At 43.8% G+C, this 21,042-nt stretch overlaps 1 protein-coding gene across 1 annotated transcript in view; it reads left to right on the forward strand.

Annotated features, from left to right (window-relative positions):
- The window catches only part of LOC106561381 (protein O-mannosyl-transferase TMTC2), a 192,744-nt gene that overhangs the window by 131,558 nt on the left and 40,144 nt on the right, over nt 1-21,042 (forward strand). The window contains exons 3-8 of the mRNA XM_014125269.2: nt 11,428-12,274; nt 14,555-14,669; nt 15,325-15,410; nt 16,589-16,773; nt 17,448-17,526; nt 20,152-20,273. Coding sequence (XP_013980744.2) covers nt 11,428-12,274; nt 14,555-14,669; nt 15,325-15,410; nt 16,589-16,773; nt 17,448-17,526; nt 20,152-20,273 — 1,434 coding nt within the window. The remainder of the gene's footprint in view (nt 1-11,427; nt 12,275-14,554; nt 14,670-15,324; nt 15,411-16,588; nt 16,774-17,447; nt 17,527-20,151; nt 20,274-21,042) is intronic.

Below are 21,042 nucleotides of genomic sequence, written 5' to 3' on the forward strand. Positions count from 1 at the left end.
AGGGTAGCCCACCAAAACTCACGGACAAGGCAAGGAGGGCATTAATCAGAGAGGCAACAAAGATACCAAAAATATCCCTGAACCCTCTCATCACCTAAATACAGGGAAATTCTTGAGGGAAACCTGTTTCAGTCTTCCAGACATTTGAGACTGGGACATAGGTTCACCTTCCAGCAGGACAATGACCCTAAGCATACTGCTAAAGCAACACTCGAGTGGTTTAAGGGGAAACTTTGAAATGTCTTGGAATGGCCTAGTCAAAGCTCAGACCTCAGTCCAATTGAGAATCTGTGGTATGACATAAAGATTGCTGTACACCAGCGGAACCCATCCAACTTTAAGGAGCTGGAGCAGTTTTGCCTTGAAGAATGGGCAAAAATCCCAGTGGCTAGATGTGTCAAGCTTATAGAGACATACCCCAAGAGACTTGCAGCTGTAATTGCTGCAGAAGGTGGCTCTACAAAGTATTAACTTTCGAGGGGTGAATAGTTATGCACACTCAAGTTCAGTATTTTTTGTCTTATTTCTTGTTTGTTTCACAATAAAAAATATTTTGCATCTTCAAAGTGGTAGACATGTTGTGTAAATCAAATGATACAAACCCCCCAAAAAATAATTTAAATTCCAGGTTGAAAGGCAACAAAATAGGAAAAATGCCAAGGGGGTGAATACTTTCGCAAGCCACTGTAGGCTGAAACAGAATGCCTAATCCAATCAATATTAGTATAGAAAGGAAATAAAGTGGTTTTAAAGTTCAGCAGTGAGTACTTCATGTCATTGAATATTTTACCCAGATAACCATGGATGATGAATGTTGTAAGTCTCATGCAGAGTTATACTCTGATAGGTAATGTCCTGTCATGTGAAGTGATGCCGTGCCATCCTCTCTCATCTTCCCCTCTTCCTGGCCTTTGCCGCTCTGCTGGAAGCCCCCATGTTTTTATCTTCAATGTTTCACAGTCAATAAATGTCAGATTTTATCTCAACCAGATTCCTGCCTCATCTCTGGTCCATTCCCAGAGTCTCCTGTGGGTTTCTCCATGGCTGTCTCTTGGCAGATTCCATTTGCTCCTAAGTAATGGTGACGAAGGGGTTCCATAACTTCCATACCAGGAACAGCTGACTCTGTGGGTTGTGTCTGAGCTGTAAGGAGGTTCAGCCATGATAAATGCTTTGATCCAGGCCACTGCTGTGGCTGACCCACTGAAGGTTTGAAAGTTTGACCCTGTAACCCCTCGGACCCTATGGCCTGTGGTCACAACATGACTGTCCCCAGCGTTGTATCCAGATTTACCTTGGCAAAAAATAAAACGCGAAGCAGACTCAACTCTAAGGTCCTTTTAAAACCTACTGTATGTAAAAGAATGTGTGCTACAGCTTGCAAAATAAACAAATGTGCCTCTGGGTGATAATATAAGACTGTTTTTGCCAACATTGGGACTGTTTTCCTAAAGAAATGGAGTCCGCTTCATGTTTTGTTTCCTTTGCTTCCTTACTTCCTAGTATTACGATACTAGTATCCTGATAACGCTACTGCCTAACATGCGAAACCATCGAGGAAACCTTGGCCAGCTGTTGGTAGTCCACAACACATTTTATGGAAGTAAAATAGCCAGCCTCTTACCTTGTCATGGCTGCAAACAATCAGTGTTTTACTCACCAGGGTTCCATGCTTACTGAAAGCCAAAGACCAGAACAAATCTGTCAGATAAGAAGAGAGAACACAGATTATCCAATAGTACATGACAGGCCAAAAAGGGCTTTTGTATGTGCTGCATGCTAAAGGTTTTGGAGGTCATTCTGTGGTTTAAAGCGGTTGGTTAATATGGTTGGAGTTGTCTCCAATCTATTTGTGTGAAGGAAATCCATGATGAAAGTCCCCCGTTGGATGATCGATCTGGGTAACGATGAAGATGAGAGAGAGGTCAGGCACGCCACTTCTCATTTCAAAGAATTGGTTCTATGGGGGGGGGGTTGATCTGTCAGGCTGACTGGATCTGGCAGTGCCCCCAACTACAAACCAGCTGGGAGACTGGCTTTAGATGAATTTGTTAGGTGTAACATGTAGTAGATGGTACTCAAAGTAATGTTGAACGATGGTAAGTTCTAAATGACATTTTCAAAAGTAAATGTGTGTGGGTTTTGAAAACCGGATTGCCACAACAACAAAAATGATTAAACGCTGCCCATTCCGGTCACCAAGCATATTCAATGGCACAGCACCTATCCGACAATTCAGTGGCAGCACTCAAGAATCCTTTCTGGATTTAATTTTCTTACCGCTAGTTTCCACCCCAAGTGTTGAGAAGAAAGGCATTCAAAGCACCAGAAAATACTTTCTGTAAATTGGTCTATTTTGCACTTCATCTCCAAGGATATTTTCTTCACATGCCTGCCTCATAAAGGCAAAATTGTTTCAGTTCTGAACTGATTGAGCCTGAAATACAAAAGAAAAGCCCCACGCTTCCTACTGGGTTGTGCTAAACCACTTATTTCAAGCTAAACTGGATTATAGACAAACGAGACAAAGCTGGAATTCCTTGGCTCGCATCATAATGGGGTTGTGGCAATCGGGTACCCCTCGCCGGGCCCCTATTTGAACTTATGCTTTTGAAAAGGCGGACATTTTAACTGGAGGCATATTAGGGAGACGCACATGTTTGTTTACTTGTGAGATAATAGTGATGGTCCTCTAGTTATCCACCGCCGAAAAGTAAACCCTTGAGAGTTTTATTAGCAGGCCCTAATGCATTTCCAGGATGTTCAATGGATATCCTGTTTTGAAGGCAGTGTGGTTAGTCCATATACAAAAGATTTCAGAGGATACAAATGTTGTGGCAATATCATTAAAGGCTTTTTTCATGTTTGCTGTACTGCCCTAAGGTATTAGCCTATACTTAACAGAGAAACATCAGAACATATACATACGTGAATAAAGAAAACTCCAACAAACATATGGATGTGGTTAGCATGGTGGTGTTTGACAGTGTGCACCAAGGCTGGGGAGTGAGTTAGAGAGAGTTAGCATGACATACTTTTGTGCCTGAGCCAGGTAGTTCATATGTGTTGGCCCTGGGCCAGAGAGCCATCAGCAGCACACAGGCAGCAGCAAAGACTCCCTGCCCTTCTGGAGGGTGGTCCCATCACAACAGGGATACATCTGCCTGGCAGAACCAGAGGCAGCCGTGCTCAGCGAGCTCAGCCCTGCAGAGTGGGGTGGTTGCGTGGCGTTCGTTACGTGGCTACAGTACCTCTTACTCTGGCTCCGTGCCAGCATCCTACAGCAGCTTCAGGCCGTGGTCTCCGTCTACATCCACATCATCTTATTTACAGTTTCTCCCGCTTGTTTCAATTTGAGAAGTGGCGGAGCTACTTTGCACTGTAAACTTTTTTCGAGTTGGATTTAGTGTGTGTAAAGCCCATGGTGAGATTTGTGAAGTTTTTCAAGCGGACAGCCAACAGATTCCCGAAAAGTTCATAAGACAAAACTGTGGGACCTAACGGCAGGGTGATCTGGGATGTAGGGTTGCCACCAACAATACTGCTGATTTAGATCTGTTGAAAGCATTAAATGTCTATCCTTCTTTTATGCATCTCATATTTCATATCTCTGTTACTTCGTCCCCAAACTAAACCACATTAACATATTTTAGGCTTTTAACTTCTCTCAAACATAGCAGGAACTCCTACAGCTGTTTACTTCTGAAATTCTTCCTTTTGAAAGATTATGAATTAAGAATTGAATTCGGCTACGTCACTATTGTCATTAGATGTGCAGTAGACTCGTTATAATAACCCTGTTTGTTCTATCCATTGCCTAAATTCAGCTCCTCACACCGATACATATGCTGTCATAAGAGCGTCCCAATGTTATCCTGCTCCCAGATCTGTTTATGCTGTCTTGCCAACTCCTGTGGTCATCTGGGACCAGGCTATCCAAAGGTCAGATCATCTTTAAAGTGAAAGCTGTACAGTAAGATATATTATTTGCTGAATACAAGCCCCAATGTAAAGGGGTGATGACATTGACCATAATCACCTTTGTTCATCTGTTTATTTTAGTCATAAGCATGGCGAGTCCTTTGAACCGACCCAATGGCTAATCCTGTGGTCAGCTAAAACATACAGTACATGCCACATTCATCTGTCACTCACTCTTCCTTTATAGTCCTATGATACATAGCTGTGCTATTAACCTCGGTTCCAGAGGAAGAGGGCCCTTATTTCTTCCTGTCCTATAAGGCTGCTAACCTACTTTCCATCTCTCTATGCCTCTGCTTACACATCAGCCCCTCTGTCTTAGAGTCTTTCCTTTCACAGACTCCTGACACAGATGCCTTCAATTCGCCACAGCAAATAACACAGTGGTATTGGTGTGGTGTTTATCAAGAGATGTAATACTGTAGTCAGCAATGCTGTAGTTGTCCATTTGTTTCCTTGGAGCAGAACCACTAAGATCACGGTGGGTTAGGTTACCTTTCTGAAAGATGTATCATGGCCGGGTGGTTGTAATAGCTTTAAACCTCCATGGAACAAGTTTAGTAGGAATTTTATAACATGAAAACCAGTGATTTCTTAATGCTTTATTTCGGGAAGAATAGCCATTGTATGCTGTTTACCTGAAGTAATGCTGAGGTGTCTGTTAACGTGTGAAACTGTCCGTCTTCAACCGTTTCCACAGGGACCTGACCTTTTTTTATTTACATTTTATTTTTTTTCTTCATCTTTATTTAACCAGGTATGCTAGTTGAGAACAAGTTCTCATTTACACCTGCGACCTGGCCAAGATAAAGCAAAGCAGTGCGACAAAAACAACAGTTACACATAGGATAAACAAATGTACAGTCAATAACAATAGAAACATCTGTATACAGTGTGTGCAAATGAAGTAAAGAGGTAAGGCAATAAATAGGCCATATTGGCGAAGTAATTACAATTTAGCAATTAACACTGGAGTGATAGAATGTGCAGATGAGGATGTACAAGTAGAAATACTGGTGTGCAAAAGAGCAGAAAAAACAAAAACAAATATGGGGATGAGGTAGTTGGATGGGCTATTTACAGATGGGCTGTGTACAGCTGCAGCGATCGGTAAGCTGCTCTGACAGCTGACGCTTAAAGTTAGTGAGGGAGATGTAAGTCTCCAACTTCAGTGATTTTTGCAATTCGTTCCAGTCATTGGTAGCAGAGAACTGGAAGGAAAGGCAACCAAAGGGGGTGTTGGCTTTAGGGATGACCAGTGAAATATACCTGCTGGAGCGCGTGCTATGGGTGGGTGTTGCTATGGTGACCATTGAGCTGAGATTAGGCGGAGCTTTACCTAGCAAAGACTTATAGATGACCTGGAGCCAGTGGGTTTGGCGACGAATATGTAGCGAGGACCAGCCAACGAGAGCAGACAGGTCGCAGTGGTGGGTAGTATATGGGGCTTTGGTGACAAAACGGATGGCACTGTGATAGACTGCATCCAAATTGCTGAGTAGGGTGTTGTAGGCTATTTTGTAAATGACATCGCCGAAGTCAAGGACCGGTAGTATAGTCAGTTTTACGAGTGTATGTTTGGCAGCATGGAGGCTTTGTTGCGAAATAGGAAGCCGATTCTAGAGTTAATTTTGAATTGGAGATGCTTAATATGAGTCTGGAAGGAGAGTTTACAGTCTAGCCAGACACCTAGGTATTTATAGTTGTCCACATATTCTAAGTCAGAACCGTCCAGGGTAGTGATGCTAGTCGGGCGGGCGGGTGCGGGCAGCGATAGGTTGAAGAGCATGTATTTAGTTTTACTGCCATTTAAGAGCAGTTGGAGGCCTCGGAAGGAGTATTGTATGGCATTGAAGCTCGTCTGGAGGTTTGTAAACACAGTTTCCAAAGAAGGGCCAGATGTATACAGAATGGTGTCGTCTGCGTAGAGGAGAATCACCCACAGCAAGAGCGACATCGTTGATATATACAGAGAAAAAAGTTGGCCCGAAAATTGAACCCTGTGGCACCCCCATAGAGACTGCCAGAGGTCCGGACAACAAGCCCTCCGATTTGACACACTGAACTCTATCTGAGAAGTAGGTAGTGAACCAGGCAAGGCATTCATTAGAGAAACCAAGGCTGTTGAGTCTGCCGATAAGAATACAGTGATTGACAGAGTCGAAAGCCTTGGCCAGGTCGATGAAGACGACTGCACAGTACTGTCTTTTATCAATGGCGGTTATGATATCGTTTAGGACCTTGAGCGTGGCTGAGGTGCACCCATGACCAGCTCAGAAACCAGATTGCATAGCGGAGAAGGTGCGGTGGGATTCGAAATGGTCGGTGATCTGTTTGTTAACTTGGCTTTCGAAGACTTTAGAAAGGCAGGGCAGGATGGATATAGGTCTCTAATTGTTTGGGTCTAGAGTGTCTCCCCCTTTGAAGAGGGCGATGACCGCGGCCACTTTACAATCTTTAGGAATCTCAGACAATACGAAAGAGAGGTTGAACAGACTAGTAATAGGGGTTGCGGATAATTTTAGGAAGAGCGGGTCCAGATTGTCTAGCCCAGCTGATTTGTAGGGATCCAGATTTTTCCGCTCTTTCAGAACATCAGCTGTCTGGATTTGGGTGAAGGAGAAGCGGGAGGGGGGGCTTTGGCCACTTGCTGCGGGGGTGCAGAGCGGTTGGCCGAGTTTGGTGTTGCATATCACGGGGACAAATCGATGCTAGTGTAGTACGCCACAAGATTTTTTTGTGCTGGTCAAGGGCAGTCAAGTCTGGAGTGAACCAAGGGCTATATCTGTTCTTAGTTCTAAATTTTTTGAAAGTGGCATACTTATTTACGATGGTGAGGAAAGCACTTTTAAAAAACAACCAGGCATCCTCTACTGACGAGATGAGGCCAATATCCTTCCAGGATACCCGGGCCAGGTCGATTAGAAAGGCCTGCTCGCAGAAGTGTTTTAGGCAGCGTTTGACAGTGATGAGGGGTGGTCGTTTGACTGCGGACCCATAACGGACGCAGGCAATGGGGCAGTGATCACTGAGATCCTGGTTGAAAACAGCAGAGGTGTATTTAAATGGCAAGTTGGTCAGGATAATATCTATGAGGGTGCCCATGTTTACGGATTTGGGGTTGTATCTGGTAGGTTCCATGATAATTTGTGTGAGATTTAGGGCATCTAGCTTAGATTGTAGGACGGCCGGGGTGTTAAGCATATCCCAGTTTAGGTCACCTTGCAGTATGAACTCTGACAATAGATGGGGGGCAATCAATTCACATATTGATTGCCCCCCACCTAAGACTTGACAGTTGTTGTCGAATTAGCAAGAAACGTGGGATATGGATTGAACTGGTGACCTTGCTGTTGCCAAGCAACATATTAACCTCTAGAACGGTGGTGGATTGTCTTCCTTTGGAAACCATGTCCTGATTTGTCAAAAGTTTTGTTGTGGTTTTGATAGTGTTGCCCTTACACATTGTTTTAATAGGGGTGATCTCCGCTGAGCGAGGGAGTCTAAGGTAAAGGAATCTTGCTATGGAGCTGTATGGTAGCATAGCCTACGTCAGCAGCCTTACTCGCAAAATTAGTACCACATGGCTGAATACATGTTTAATACATGTCTTTTAAATCTCAGGAACTGTCTCTATTTTCCCCCAGCATATGCGACTTGGCATAATCAACAGCATTTTCCAAGAAGCATTGTGAATAAATTTAGCTCCAACATGCCAAAGGCCTATTTCAAGGCAATGACTAGGAAAGCATTGTTGCTGAACAATTTGTGCCTTCACTGAAGAAATGCTGAAACGCCTAAGATAGGAAGAGTCTCAGGCTGGCTCTGTCTTTCTCTTCAGTCATTATTTTCCTCTCAGCTTCTGTAGCCTGCCGCTGGGTACACAGTTAAACTACCAGGCCCTTTTGACATGAGGCCTACTCCATGGGGCCTAGCCGGCCCACAAAACCATACCAGGGGAAAAGGAAAGAGACTAAATGCTGGAATCCATCAAGATTTGATCACTGTCAATAGTCCTACATCTAATGATCCGATGATCATCTCATAGCTACTCTGACACCACACCAGTTTATAGTTGGTATTGTAATGGATGGAACAGCATAGCACAATCTCTCAACTCAATGTTTATTCGAAGAAAAACTTGGATCAATGAACTTAAACAGAATTATGACGTCTTCAACATGTAGATTTGTAACATTTATTTCTGTAATTTACTAGATACAGTTAATAAATAAAGTTGCTATACTAACTACACATTTGGAATGAAGTGATGTTATTTTATAAAGCTACTGTAATGTGGTATGTGTGTAGCTTGTGTAGAGGAGTCAGGCGCAGGACAGCAGATATGAGTAAATAAACGTAATTTACTCAAAATAGACAAATATAATACAATAAAGCGAGCCCACATAACGGACCGTCTTACATACAAACAATTACTCACAAACAAACATGTGGGAACAGAGGGTTAAATAATGAACAAGTAATTGGGGAATTGAAACCAGGTGTGTAAGACAAAGACAAAACAAATGGAAAATGAAAAGTGGATCGGCAATGTCTAGAAGGCCAGTGACGTCAACCGCCGAACGCCGCCCAAACAAGGAGAGGGACTGACTTCGGCGGAAGTCGTGACAGCTACCAATCAGGTTATGGTTTCCTCAAGTAGTATCTTTATGATTGTTATTTAGGGATGAGTGAATTGCTCTCTTTTGTATCTCTTCAGGTGAGTAGCATAACTTGTGGTTTTGTGTGAACAATTCATTAACAGTACAAGTCTGTCTATTGTATTGTGATAGAAGCCTAGCTCTGTACTGTACATAATTGTACTCTGTACTGTACATAATTGCTAATGATCAGTGGCAGATGACAGGAGAGTCTGCCCCTTTAGTCCCATTTCTCCTGAGGATACACGCCTCTCCTCACTGAATCACTCTGCGATGACAAAAGACAGAGGGAAAAATCAATAGACCCCCAGTGCAGCTGAAACATGCCGTATATGATCATAGATGATATGATACGATATACTTTACTGTCCATTTACATGGAAATTCATTTTGTAATGTCAGCATTCAAATACACAAACACAACACAACATATTACATTCAGTACGAAAAACTGGAAAGTTAGTACACAAGTCACACATTTACATTTTCACATATTCAAAGTCTATGCGGCCTACTGTCTGACCGTGTGTTTGGCCTGCATCTGTCCTATGTCCCACTGTTCAGCAGTCTGATGGCTGATGGAATGAAACTTACCTTATTCCTATTCTTACTGAACAGTGGGACCCTTAATCTCCTTCCGGGAGGGCAGCAAGCTTGTGCATGGGGTCCTCTATGATGCACTTGGCCTTGTGCCTTGCCCGTTTCTCATAGAAGCCTTGAAGCCCCCTGCATTGCAACTGGCAGAGCTAGGACCCCATGTTCACAGTCTGACTGAGGATACTCTTATTAGCCACTGTGATCTATTTGGCATGGAGAGATGGAAGAGGGGACATCAAATGGACTTAACATGATTTTCAGCTGTACACTAGCCATGGCTTTCCATGTAATGGTAAAGAAGGGTTGTGTGTATATTACCAAAGGAATACTGTACAGCATATGGGGAATAAAAAGAAATACTCTATTATGTGTAAACCTGAAATCTTGAGATCTGTAAGGAATGATAAGAATTAAAGACAATTGCAACGCTTTTGCCTTTTGGTAGGCCGTCATTGTAAATAAGAATTTGTTCTAAACTGAGTTGTCTAGCTAAATAAAGGTTAAATAAATAAAAACGCTGCAGGGCTTTTTGCTGGACAGTTAATCAAATGGCTACGCGGAAAAGGTACATTGACCCCCTTTATTATTTATTTATCGTAATTGTTTTGCACTGACTCTATGCACTCTCACTAGACTACCCATACACTCACACATACTACACTGACACTCCAACACACACACACTGCATACTGTACTCTCTCACACACACAAAACACACACACACACACACATGCATGTTGATGCCACACACACCCAAACTCACACATAGAAACACTGTCACACACCAAAAACACTGCTGCTACTCTGTTTATTATTAATCCTGATTGCCTAGTCACTTTTACCGCTACCTACATGTACATGTACATACTGTACTACCTCAATTACCTCAACTACCTCGTACTCCTGCACATTGACTTGGTACTGGTACTCCTTGTATGTATCCTGTTATTTAAAAAAAAACGATTTCCTTTTTTTTTTGTGCAAATATTTGTCCATATTTTTAACTCTGCACTGTTGGGAATGGGCTCATAAGTAAGCATTTCACTGCAAAGTCTACACCCGTTGTATTTGGCGCATGTGACCAATAACATTTGATTTGATTTGCTTTGTAATGTCCCTATCCTCTACATTGAATCTCTATAGGGAAATCAGTCAATTACTGCATTGCTGGGACATGAAATGCATGTAGTGTATGCTAGACTCATTGTTGTGTACTGTACCAGTATGAGATCATCCTCCCTTGAATACAGAGCACCACTGCAGGGCACAAATGGATGTTGCCCTGCGTGTATTAGCTGACCATATTTTGGAAGGGAAGCCATAAAGATTTCTTAGCAGGAGTGTGACTTCCAAAATAAACCCAGTAAGAAAGACTAGTTGATCCTACAGCAGGAACAGTTCTATTGGGAACAATATAGGCCAGGTTTTTTTCTGCACTCCCACCAACGTGCACAAGTTTCAAACACTCAATACTTCATAATCATTTCCATGCAGGAGTTTCAGAAAGTGTTTAATATCAAGCCTGCATTATGATGAATAGGACTGTCTATTGGCCTGTATTCTGGTGTTTATTTAGTCATGTCTAAGGCCAGGTGTGTGAGGAGAAAGATAACACACAGAATAAGGGAATGCTGTGATGTAAGACCACATTTGCTCAGCAACAGTCAATGAATCCAGTATAGCCGTGATTATTTTGGCTTGAATCAAAGACAAAGTCACAGGGCATTTTTCCCCTTTCTTTTTTGATTTGTTTGGTTTATAAGCCCCAGCAACAAAGACGTTCACGGTTAACTGATATCTTCCTGTTCATGGGTATTCAAAACCCCACATCACAGCCAAAACATAAGAATAAAATCAATTGTAGTTGACTTTCCTTGCAATGCATTCTAAATCTGCAGTCTAACACTTGGCTGGACAAATAGTGCACGAACACAGCTTTTGTTCCAGATAACGTTACATAACAGACTCTTGTGTTTTTTTCCTTCTAAATTACATTCAATCTTATGCTCGATTTACCAACATGGCCTGGATCAAAATCAAATGCCAAGAGTCAGAAAAATCACCAACCAACCAGAAAACTACTTTGGCCCTAGCGTCTCATAATATTTGTTCTTGCCTTTGCTGGTAGCTTTCCAGTCGATTGCCGTTCCTCCTAGTTTCAGCTCTGTTGTTGTTTTCTCTCTTCTAGAGGAGGAACGTCCACCTGCTGTTGAGTGTGTTGCTGTTGGCTGCCTGGGGGGCTGTTCTGCTGGCCTACCGCCTCTACTGGATGGGTAACAAACCGCCCAACTTCTCCAACTCAGACAACCCAGCGGGGGACTCCCCATCCCTCCTCACTCGGACTCTAACCTTCCTCTATCTGCCCGCCGTCAACATGTGGCTTCTCTTGTGCCCAAACACCCTGAGCTTCGATTGGTCCATGGACGCCCTGCCTCTGATCAGAAGCATCGCCGATTGGAGGAACCTTCATACTGTGGCCTTCTATGTGGGACTGCTCCTTCTGGCTTGGTTTGGGCTTCGCACCCGCCAGGTCAAGGGCAAGGAGACCAACGGAAAAGCCCATCATGTAACCAACGGGAACGGGAGGTCCCATACCAATGGACACAGCTGCCACCACCCCGATGTTCCCAACCACACAAACTCTGAAACAGAGCCTCACACTGCTAGTGCACAGAACGGTACCAAAAAGCACTATGTCACCAGGACTCCACTGCCCACCACTGAAAACGTAGTGGTGTTCTCCTTGGGTCTATTGGCCGTCCCTTTCCTCCCTGCCACCAACCTGTTTTTCTACGTGGGCTTTGTGATAGCAGAGAGGGTACTGTACATCCCCAGTATGGGCTTCTGTCTGCTGCTGGCGGTGGGGCTGAGGGCCCTGTACGTACGGCTGAGGTGGAGCTCCTCCAGGACTGTGGTGGTGTACTGTAGTGTTGCCCTGGTCCTACTGTTTGGGGTTAAAACAGTGCTGAGGAACCAAGACTGGCAGAACGAGGAGATGCTCTACAAGTCAGGGATATACTTTAACCCTGCTAAAGGTAATACACAGACAGATCGACACACAGACACACTCTCACACAACATCTCAGACTGTGACGTTTGCATAGCCTGAGTGTGCTTTTAAAAGGTGTTCAACAGGCTTTCATAACTTCTGCACTGAATAATGTAGCTTAGAGCTGCCTGAAAAAGGTCATCATTCTCACATAATATATTTACAGGTTGAATGTATGACCTAGAGTAGCTTCAAGTTAAGTGATAGCTACTTCCTGGGATTGAACGAAAGTGTTATTTTCAAGATGTACCCTGAGATGTAATAAAAAAAATATATGTAAGTCAGTTAAGAACCAATTCTTATTTACAATGACGGCCTACCCCGGACAGTGCTGGGCCAATTGTGCGCCGCCCTATGGGATTCCCAATCACAGCCAGTTGTGATACAGCCTGGAATCAAACCAGGGTCTGTAGTGACACCTCATGCACTGAGATGCAGTGCCTTAGACCGCTGCACCACTCGGGAGCTCATGAGGAATCATGAGTGTTAAGCGCTACCTTTTAAATTGTTTACAGTATGTCTACTTCCAGACAGTTTATCCTCTCCAGGCAGTAAATCATGGCTGAAGGACCTTTCAACACAAGGCCTCCATTGTAAACCTACTAAATCCCTCACTATGGGCAGACTACAGTTTATCTCCTTTTTACTTTTGGAGGGCATCTTCATTGACATCCCTGCTTGACTGGCAATGAGGGGAAACTAGAATACTTGAATATTCAGACATTCAAATTCAGGGTGATCCAAAGATAATACTGAATAACTAGTAGTGTACTAGTGTTATTCTTGAGATAGTGATCCTGAGCTAGGGACAGAGTTAACGGCAGGACATGTTGCGGCAGAGCTGAGACATGACAGCTGTTTATCCTGCCAATGCAGAGCAGAGCGGCAGCTACATTCCTGGGCTAGGGACAGAGTTAACGGCAGGACATGTTGCGGCAGAGCTGAGACATGACAGCTGTTTATCCTGCCAACGCAGAGCAGAGCGGCAGCTACGTTCCTTCCCTGGCTCACTGTCCTCATACCATTTGTGAGTCTGAAATAGTGATACGCTCGTTAAGCATTGAGATTGAGTTCTGTGAGAAAACACAGTAAAAGAGACCTAACAAATTCACAGTGGATGGTAACACCACTTAGAACATTTTCTGTTCTAGCATATTTATTTTAAAATTTTAATATTGTGTTTACAATAAAGTTCTTGTCTTTTTTTTTTCTCTGCTTGGCTTTGCTAATATTGAATTTGAGACTTTTGGGATATCTCACTCAGACGCCTTAACTAATAAATAATGCACAGCTCAAAGGAGCCTTTGGCATAAGTGAGCGCTCGATACATTTAAATGAGATGCTACACGGGTAACCCGGTAACTACTATAAGCTCTATTTTACTTTCCCCTCCTTTACAGCCATCAGGAGAACAAGAAGAAACCGTGTCTAAGGGGATGATTTTTCTCTGTCAGGCCTGTTCACAGTGCTCTTACTGTTGCCCCAGTGTGCCCTGGCTTCAGCTGTACTGTATATAGACACAGTTAAATAGTGTATAAGAACATAAGCCCATATATATACATGATGGATTCCAACTGCCCATACTAAGCAGTATGGATTTAGTTTTCAAGCTAAAATATTGAAGGGAAACACTATTCAGTCAATTTGGTAGTCAGGCTATGTGCATTTTCCTCTATATGTGAGGTAAAGCAGTAATCGATATAGATGTATTTTCCACAGGAAAATAGAATATACAATTACCACTTGACAACTGAAAATTGCCTACGAGATTCATTCCTATAATTTTCACTATTATGGCATTTCAAGACCCAATTTACCTGTCAATTAATCTGCAATCCATTTTCCAGTAATGTCATGAATCTACTATAGAGTGTCAGGGGGAGCCATTGTTTTCTTCCTTTTCTGTTAGGGAATAATTGGGCTCTTTGATACACTAACTCCCAGGTGCTCCATCAACTCTTTCTGTCCTCAGTCTCTAAGCCCAGTAGTTCAGTAGCAGCAGATATGCCCTCTGTTTTAGCCTGCACAATGTCCTCTGAGGGTCAAAACCAGCCTGGTCCCAGATCAGTTTGTACTGTCTTACCAACTCCTATGTTCATTATTTGACTTGACATTTGACATGACGAGGCTAGACAGTACAAATAGATCTTGGACCAGGCTAGATAACAAACCGTAAACCCAGGAGGTGATAGTGTGTCCAAAAGGGGCGGGCAGCCATGTTGGTTGACCCTGTTAACCTTAATTACTTTATTCCTCCCTCTATCAGCATGGGGCAACCTTGGGAATGTCCTGAAGAACCAGGGCAAGATGGCGGAGGCGGAGCAGGCATACAGGAATGCCCTCTACTACCGCAGGAACATGGCAGACATGCTGTATAACCTGTGAGTGTCTATAGACTCTGTATGCATACATGAGCAGGACTGTCTCTCCTTACACACACACACACACACACACACACACACACACACACACACACACACACACACACACACACACACACACACACACACACACACACACACACACACACACACGCAGGGGCGGACTGGCCATCTGGCATTTTGGGCAAATGCCAGATGGGCTGGTCCATTTTTGCCTTGAGGGGGAAAAAAGGGCCGATGTGTTAGAAATACGGGGCCGATTTCTGGTGCCAGTCTGTCCCGGCACACACGACTGTCTAATGATCAGTGGTCTTCACAGAGAGGTAATGGTGCTTTGTATTCCCATGGGTGCTGTGTCTGTGACAGTAGGTTATTAATCATGCTGTGTCAGCCTGAGGGGAGGACAACAGGAAGCACACAGTCAATACTCAACACTACCATCAAGGGCTTTAGATGTTACTCAACAGATCCTTAGATTATTTACAGAATTAGATTGTTTAGAACTGAACTAAAGATTTGGTAGCACTTCATTTTACAGTAATATATTTACTAGGAAACTGTATTACATTTAGTTGTCTTATGTTATGTTTTTCATTCTTAACAGACTTCTGTTGAGATTTGTAGCAATGAGAGTCCCTAACTTTCTCTGTTACAGTGGTTTGCTGCTACAAGAAAACAACAAGTTCTCTGAGGCACTCCACTACTATAAACTGGCCATTGGGAGCAGGCCAACTCTGGCTTGTAAGTACAGCTCCTCTTTTTATTGACAATTTCAAACTCTTGTGTTTGCACAGCGCAGGTGTCCAGGCATCTGCCAATGGGGGAGGGAGGGAGGACACAGACAAGCTTGCTCCATTACTGGATGAATGATTGAACACAGCCTGTAGATTGGTGTTCAAGGACCACTCTTGTCAACAGATTAAATTATTACACAATTGTATTTATTATGAATCCAATTCAAAGTCAGAGCCTCTCTCTCTCTCTCTCTCTCTCTCCCTCTCCCCCTTTCTCCCTCTCTCCCTTTCTCCCTCTCCCCCTATCACCATCTCTCCCTATCACCCTCTCTCCCTCTCTCCCTCTCTCCCTCTCACCTTTCTCCCTCTCCCCCTTTCTCCTTCGTTCTCCCTCTCTCCCTCTCTCTTTAACCCCTAATGGTGGTCGTTTTCCTTAAGTCTTACCTTGAGGAAACTCTTTCAAGCATGCTTCCTGCTAGCTCATTACTGTATCAGTAAGGTTCAGCTGTCACACTGCTTGGTTAGCAGAAGTCACTCTCACCCTCCACTGGTCATGTGCTAAATTATTCCCCTATAGTTTTCTATAATAACCGATCACCAACAAGCGGTGGAGTCCTTTCCTTTGTCTCCCAAAGTGTAATTAATAATTATGAATGTAATCAAGATGATGATCACACTTTGTAGTTCTCGTTCATTATGCAATGATCCTATCTATTACTAAAGCGGTGGTGGGGGGTAATGGAAGTGAAGGTATGAGAGTCAATCAGATAATAAAAGTCATTTGTCCAGGTTGTACCATAATTCAGTGTGTTTAGCTGGCAGCTGGTACAACGTAGAATCTGTTCATTAACAATTCCAAAGTGGCAGCTTCATGATGATACTCTAATGATATCCAGTTCCATTCCCACTGTTCTCATGTCCATTCTCTTTCAGACACACATCCTTTATTGAAACTGTCTTCAGCAACACTCTAGCCAGGGGGATATATGCAATTTATTCCTACAAAAGGATTGTTTGTATTGGCACCCCATGGATGCGGCAGCCAATTGATCCACAGTGGCTGGCCAATTTATTCAGAAAGAAGTTTGATAATGACTAGTTTCAGCCCCATAGAGCCTAATTACTCTCTGGCTGCATGTTGATCACGTAATGGAGGACGTATATGTCTCTCGTTCCCCCCTGTAGCCGCCTACTTGAACACGGGGATCGTCCTGATGAACCAGGGGCGACTGGACGAAGCCAAGAGGACCTTCCTAACCTGCGCCGACATCCCTGACGAGAACCTGAAGGACCCCCACACCCACAAGAGCTCCGTCACCAGCTGCCTGTACAACCTGGGAAAGCTGCTCCATGAGCAGGGGCACCAGGAGGTAGGATAGGGGAGCAGACAGGGGTGCACACACACACACACACACACACACACACACACACACACACACACACACACACACACACACACACACACACACACACACACATACACAGGGAGACACACACCAAACGTACTCACAGGAACACACACACTAATCATACACAAACAGGTGTAACAGTGCACCCGTTCTGAGATTGTGTAAATTGTCAGGAGAAAAGCTTCACTACCCACTGACCTTCTACACTAGTATACCTACTAATTAACCTAACGTAGCAGGCGTAAAGGAAAACGCCTGAGTGGAGTTCCCGAATCTGGTTTTCAGCAGATGAGGAAGCTAGGTTGAATTAGCTGTATCCTTGAAAACCGGATGCATCTGGTTGTTGGCAACTCCGCTAAGCCTACCCACTCATAGAGCCTAAAGGGAATCACTGCCTTGGGATTTAGCGAGAGAGAGGCTGTGTGACACTGCACTAGCTCTCTGACTGGCCATGTCATGGAGAGGATAGATCTTTTCTCCTCCACCAAGTCTTAACCACCTCTTAGTGACCTCTGATTCCATGCTTCCATTCAGCTTGTGAGGGCCCAGGCTGCAGTAGACAAAGGACTTGTGGCCCTGGCATGGTTGGCTCCTCGTGCCTAACGGATGGTTCCTTTTGTTTTATTCATTCATAGGAGGCCCTCTCCGTGTATAAAGAAGCAATACAGAAAATGCCAAGACAATTTGCACCTCAGAGCCTCTATAACATGATGGGTAAGTGGCGATTATCTTTCTCTCAAACTAAACACACAAGCTTAGATTTTTTTGTGAGGAGAAAAAAGAATGGAATAGAAGATTGGTAGATTGGAAGTGTGGGGGGTACATTTGTAATCATTGTATCAGCTGTTGGTTGTCAGCTTGTGTCCATGCACTTCTGGCTGAGTTTGTTGAACTTTATTCCACCTGAAGGGGGTCACAGGTTTGAGTTGCATTGATTGTGGCCAGGGTCTTGAGCTCGTCAGCTGAGCTATGCTTACAGTAAGCATTACACATTAGCCCGATTTCGTGTAGCAGAGTGTAGACTGCTGAAGGCCGTTGGTTTTAGAGGTGCTCTGTTTTCATAATGTCTTATAAATCTCAAGACAGGATTGGACGTGTAAACCAGCATCAAAGTCGGGTGTGTGGCTCAAGCTCAACGCTCCCATTGAGGCCCCGATGTTGAGGTTTCCACAGCGCGTTAACGATAATAACTGCGCTCCTCGTGTTACAGTCATGTGAAAGCAGCTGCAGACTATATTGCTGCAGACTAAATTGTGACTTTTGATTTCAAAATGCAATAATTTTCAATTCCACTAGCACTCTTGTCACTCAATGGGCCTGCTGACATGTCTCGCTCTGCCTTTTTCCTTCTCTGTGGCTCCCCCATGTTGTTCCTCTGTCTCTCTTTCACTCTTTTACTCACTCTTTCTCTCTTTCTGTCATTCTCTGTCTTCTCTCTCCCTCTCTCTTTTTTCTTCATCTCAGTCTCTCTTTGCCTCCCTCCCTCTCTTGCGCTCACTCTTCATCTTGTTGAATTCCAGCAACCCCCCTTAGTACAGTACATTCACCAGTGGAGTCAAATTCAGCTTGACAGAGGTGCTGAGAAATCGTTAGCAAATCGCCTCCCACAGTTTGAAAGCTGTAAGGGCATTAGCAGGGTGGATGTTGTGGCATTTTCCCATATTTCTTGCAGCTGATTTTTACATTACTCTGAGGAGCTCATTTAAATGTTTGGCGCACCTGCTCCTATCTATTTACAGTCCAATTCACTTGGGTGCTGACATTTTGTTTGTCATTCTGAAGAGGGGGAACTTTCGTCAGTGTACATGGCAGTCTGGGTCAAAGTTGGGTCTTTATCTGCCAAAACCCCCCTCCGCTCAAATGGGCAATGGAATGTTCCACTAGATGTGATTTTGAACTCCTTGGAAATTGTGTCACTAAGTATTTTATGTCCATGTCTATGCTTCCTCATAGACCTCCATCTGAATCTGATGGTAGAATAGAGAGGCACAAAGCCTGTTTGACCACACACAGTCTTCTGCTGTTTCTAGCTCTGCGTTACACCATGTCTGACAAATATGTAGATAAAGCGACTCATGTTGCCCTTATCATAACAGTCAATGTACAGTATTATATTAGCTGCTGGAAAGGAAATAAATGAAGTCTAGGTATTCTGTAACACAACTAGGACATACAGTAAATGTTTCTGCTTATGCAGAACAATTTGAAAGATATCTACTCCAACATAAAGCTGGCTTTCCTTGGATACTTTATATACTTGCTTACAAAAGACTGCATTAACTCTGATCCTTATCATGAGCAAAAATGGAAGTGGGGTCTTATATTTGATACCACTACATGCTTGAGTACCCTGTATTTAGAGGTATATTAAAAGGTCGATTACAGGCCATTGCTAATGAAGGACGTCTGTTGATCTTCTCAGAGGTCAGCAGGTCAACATTCATCACCAGCCACCTGTTGTTTCTCTCCTGTTTCTTATCAGTGGAAATTATTCGCCATAATCCCCAATTTATTATCTAGCTTCAATTAGCACTCCTCTCAAAAACGAAAAAAATATATAAGACCCCTGTTACAAGTTCATGTGAAACTTATCGCATTCACGTCCCCTATCCCAGTATTATTCCTCTGATCATTACATTTAAAGTATTGTTTTTGCTTGTGTTTTCCCCAATTACCCGACTATGTCGTGAAATGCAGTTATAAAATGTGTCAGGGGCAGGAGAGAGAAAGAAAGAGGGACTGTTTGTTCAGGTGGGGGTAAAGTCTTCAAGGCTGGACGAGGTATCAGATACTGTCTGAAGAATCAGGAAGGGTGTTTCTACACATGTCATCAGCAACATATCAGACAATCAGCTCAGGCCAGTCATAGCAAAGGACTGAGTCAGGCCCATGCCTGTTCTCCTACTCTGAAATACTTTAGACATCCCATAGAACTCCATCCAACTAACACATGGGGGATCTGAAAATCCACCTTAGTTCGATGACTATTTTTATAGGATTGTTGCTGAGCAGGTATTATGAGTTTGTTATAGGATAGAGGATATTAATAAAACATATTATGATCCTATCTAGGCTTTTAGTGGGACACTATTCAACTGATGCAGAGAAATTCAAAAGCCGTCCTTCACTTTGCGATTTTGTTATGACCCTAGTCCTAGTAAAAGGTCCTTTAGCTAATAAAACACAAGTTTGGTATCGGGTTTCAAAGTGCACTGAAGTGATGGCAGGCCTTTCTGCATGACTACCCTAGCTGTCATTGGATTCCTTAGTAAGACAATGGGAAGACGTGTGGTTCCTTAATCTCTGAACCTTGACCTGACGCCTCACTTCCCCTCACAGGAGAGGCCTACATGAGACTGAACAAGCTGACCGAGGCCGAGCACTGGTACAGAGAGTCCCTGAGAGCCAAGCCAGACCACATCCCAGCACACTTGACCTATGGCAAACTCCTGGCCCTCACGGTAACTTCTTCATCATCATCATCTTCCTCCTCCTCCTTCTCTTCCTGGCTTTCTTATTCAGCTCTGCATGTAGCCTGAGAGTGTGCATGCAGATAATCAATGGCCTGTGTGTGTGTGTGTGTGTGTGTGGGGGGGGGGGGGTCACATTGAGTTTCTCAAGGTGCCCCATCGTCCTGTGGGGATAGCTTCCTGATTGAAACTGATGTCACGGCTGCCCTGTGTGTTTTTAAAGTCTGTTACAAAATCCCGGGACTGATTCTTTACAACTGCCTAAACCGGCACTCCATATTGAACCCTAATCAGTTTCACTAACACAGGTTGCAAATGGCTCCAGCTAACTAACCAGCCCCTGCAACACATTAGCCCTGAGGGACTGATCTGATGTGGATCCTCCTCTAACTCCGGACCCTACTGCCTTCTGGGCCTCCAGGGCCTTCCGACTACTCAGATGCTATTCACCAAGGTCACGTAGTTGACCTGGGTTGGACTAAGAGGAGAAAGGCTGGTTTGTGTGCGAGGGGTAATTCACTCCACAGGGTCCCAGACAAAGACAAAGAGCACATTTTTCTTTGTCAATCACTCATTTACCTTTGTAGGGAATAATGGCTGTAGATGAACATGATCTTTCTCCATATTGACCACCTTGCCAGATGTATTTCCCTGTCTGTAGTCAGTGAGTGGTGGTCAGTTTAACAAACAGCTTAGCAGGCATTTAAGGGAAAAGCTGACATGAACTGGCCTCTTAACAAGAGCCATTAGATACAATCTC

The sequence above is a fragment of the Salmo salar genome, chromosome ssa10 (genome assembly GCF_905237065.1).
Source record: "Salmo salar chromosome ssa10, Ssal_v3.1, whole genome shotgun sequence".
NCBI lineage: Eukaryota > Metazoa > Chordata > Actinopteri > Salmoniformes > Salmonidae > Salmo > Salmo salar.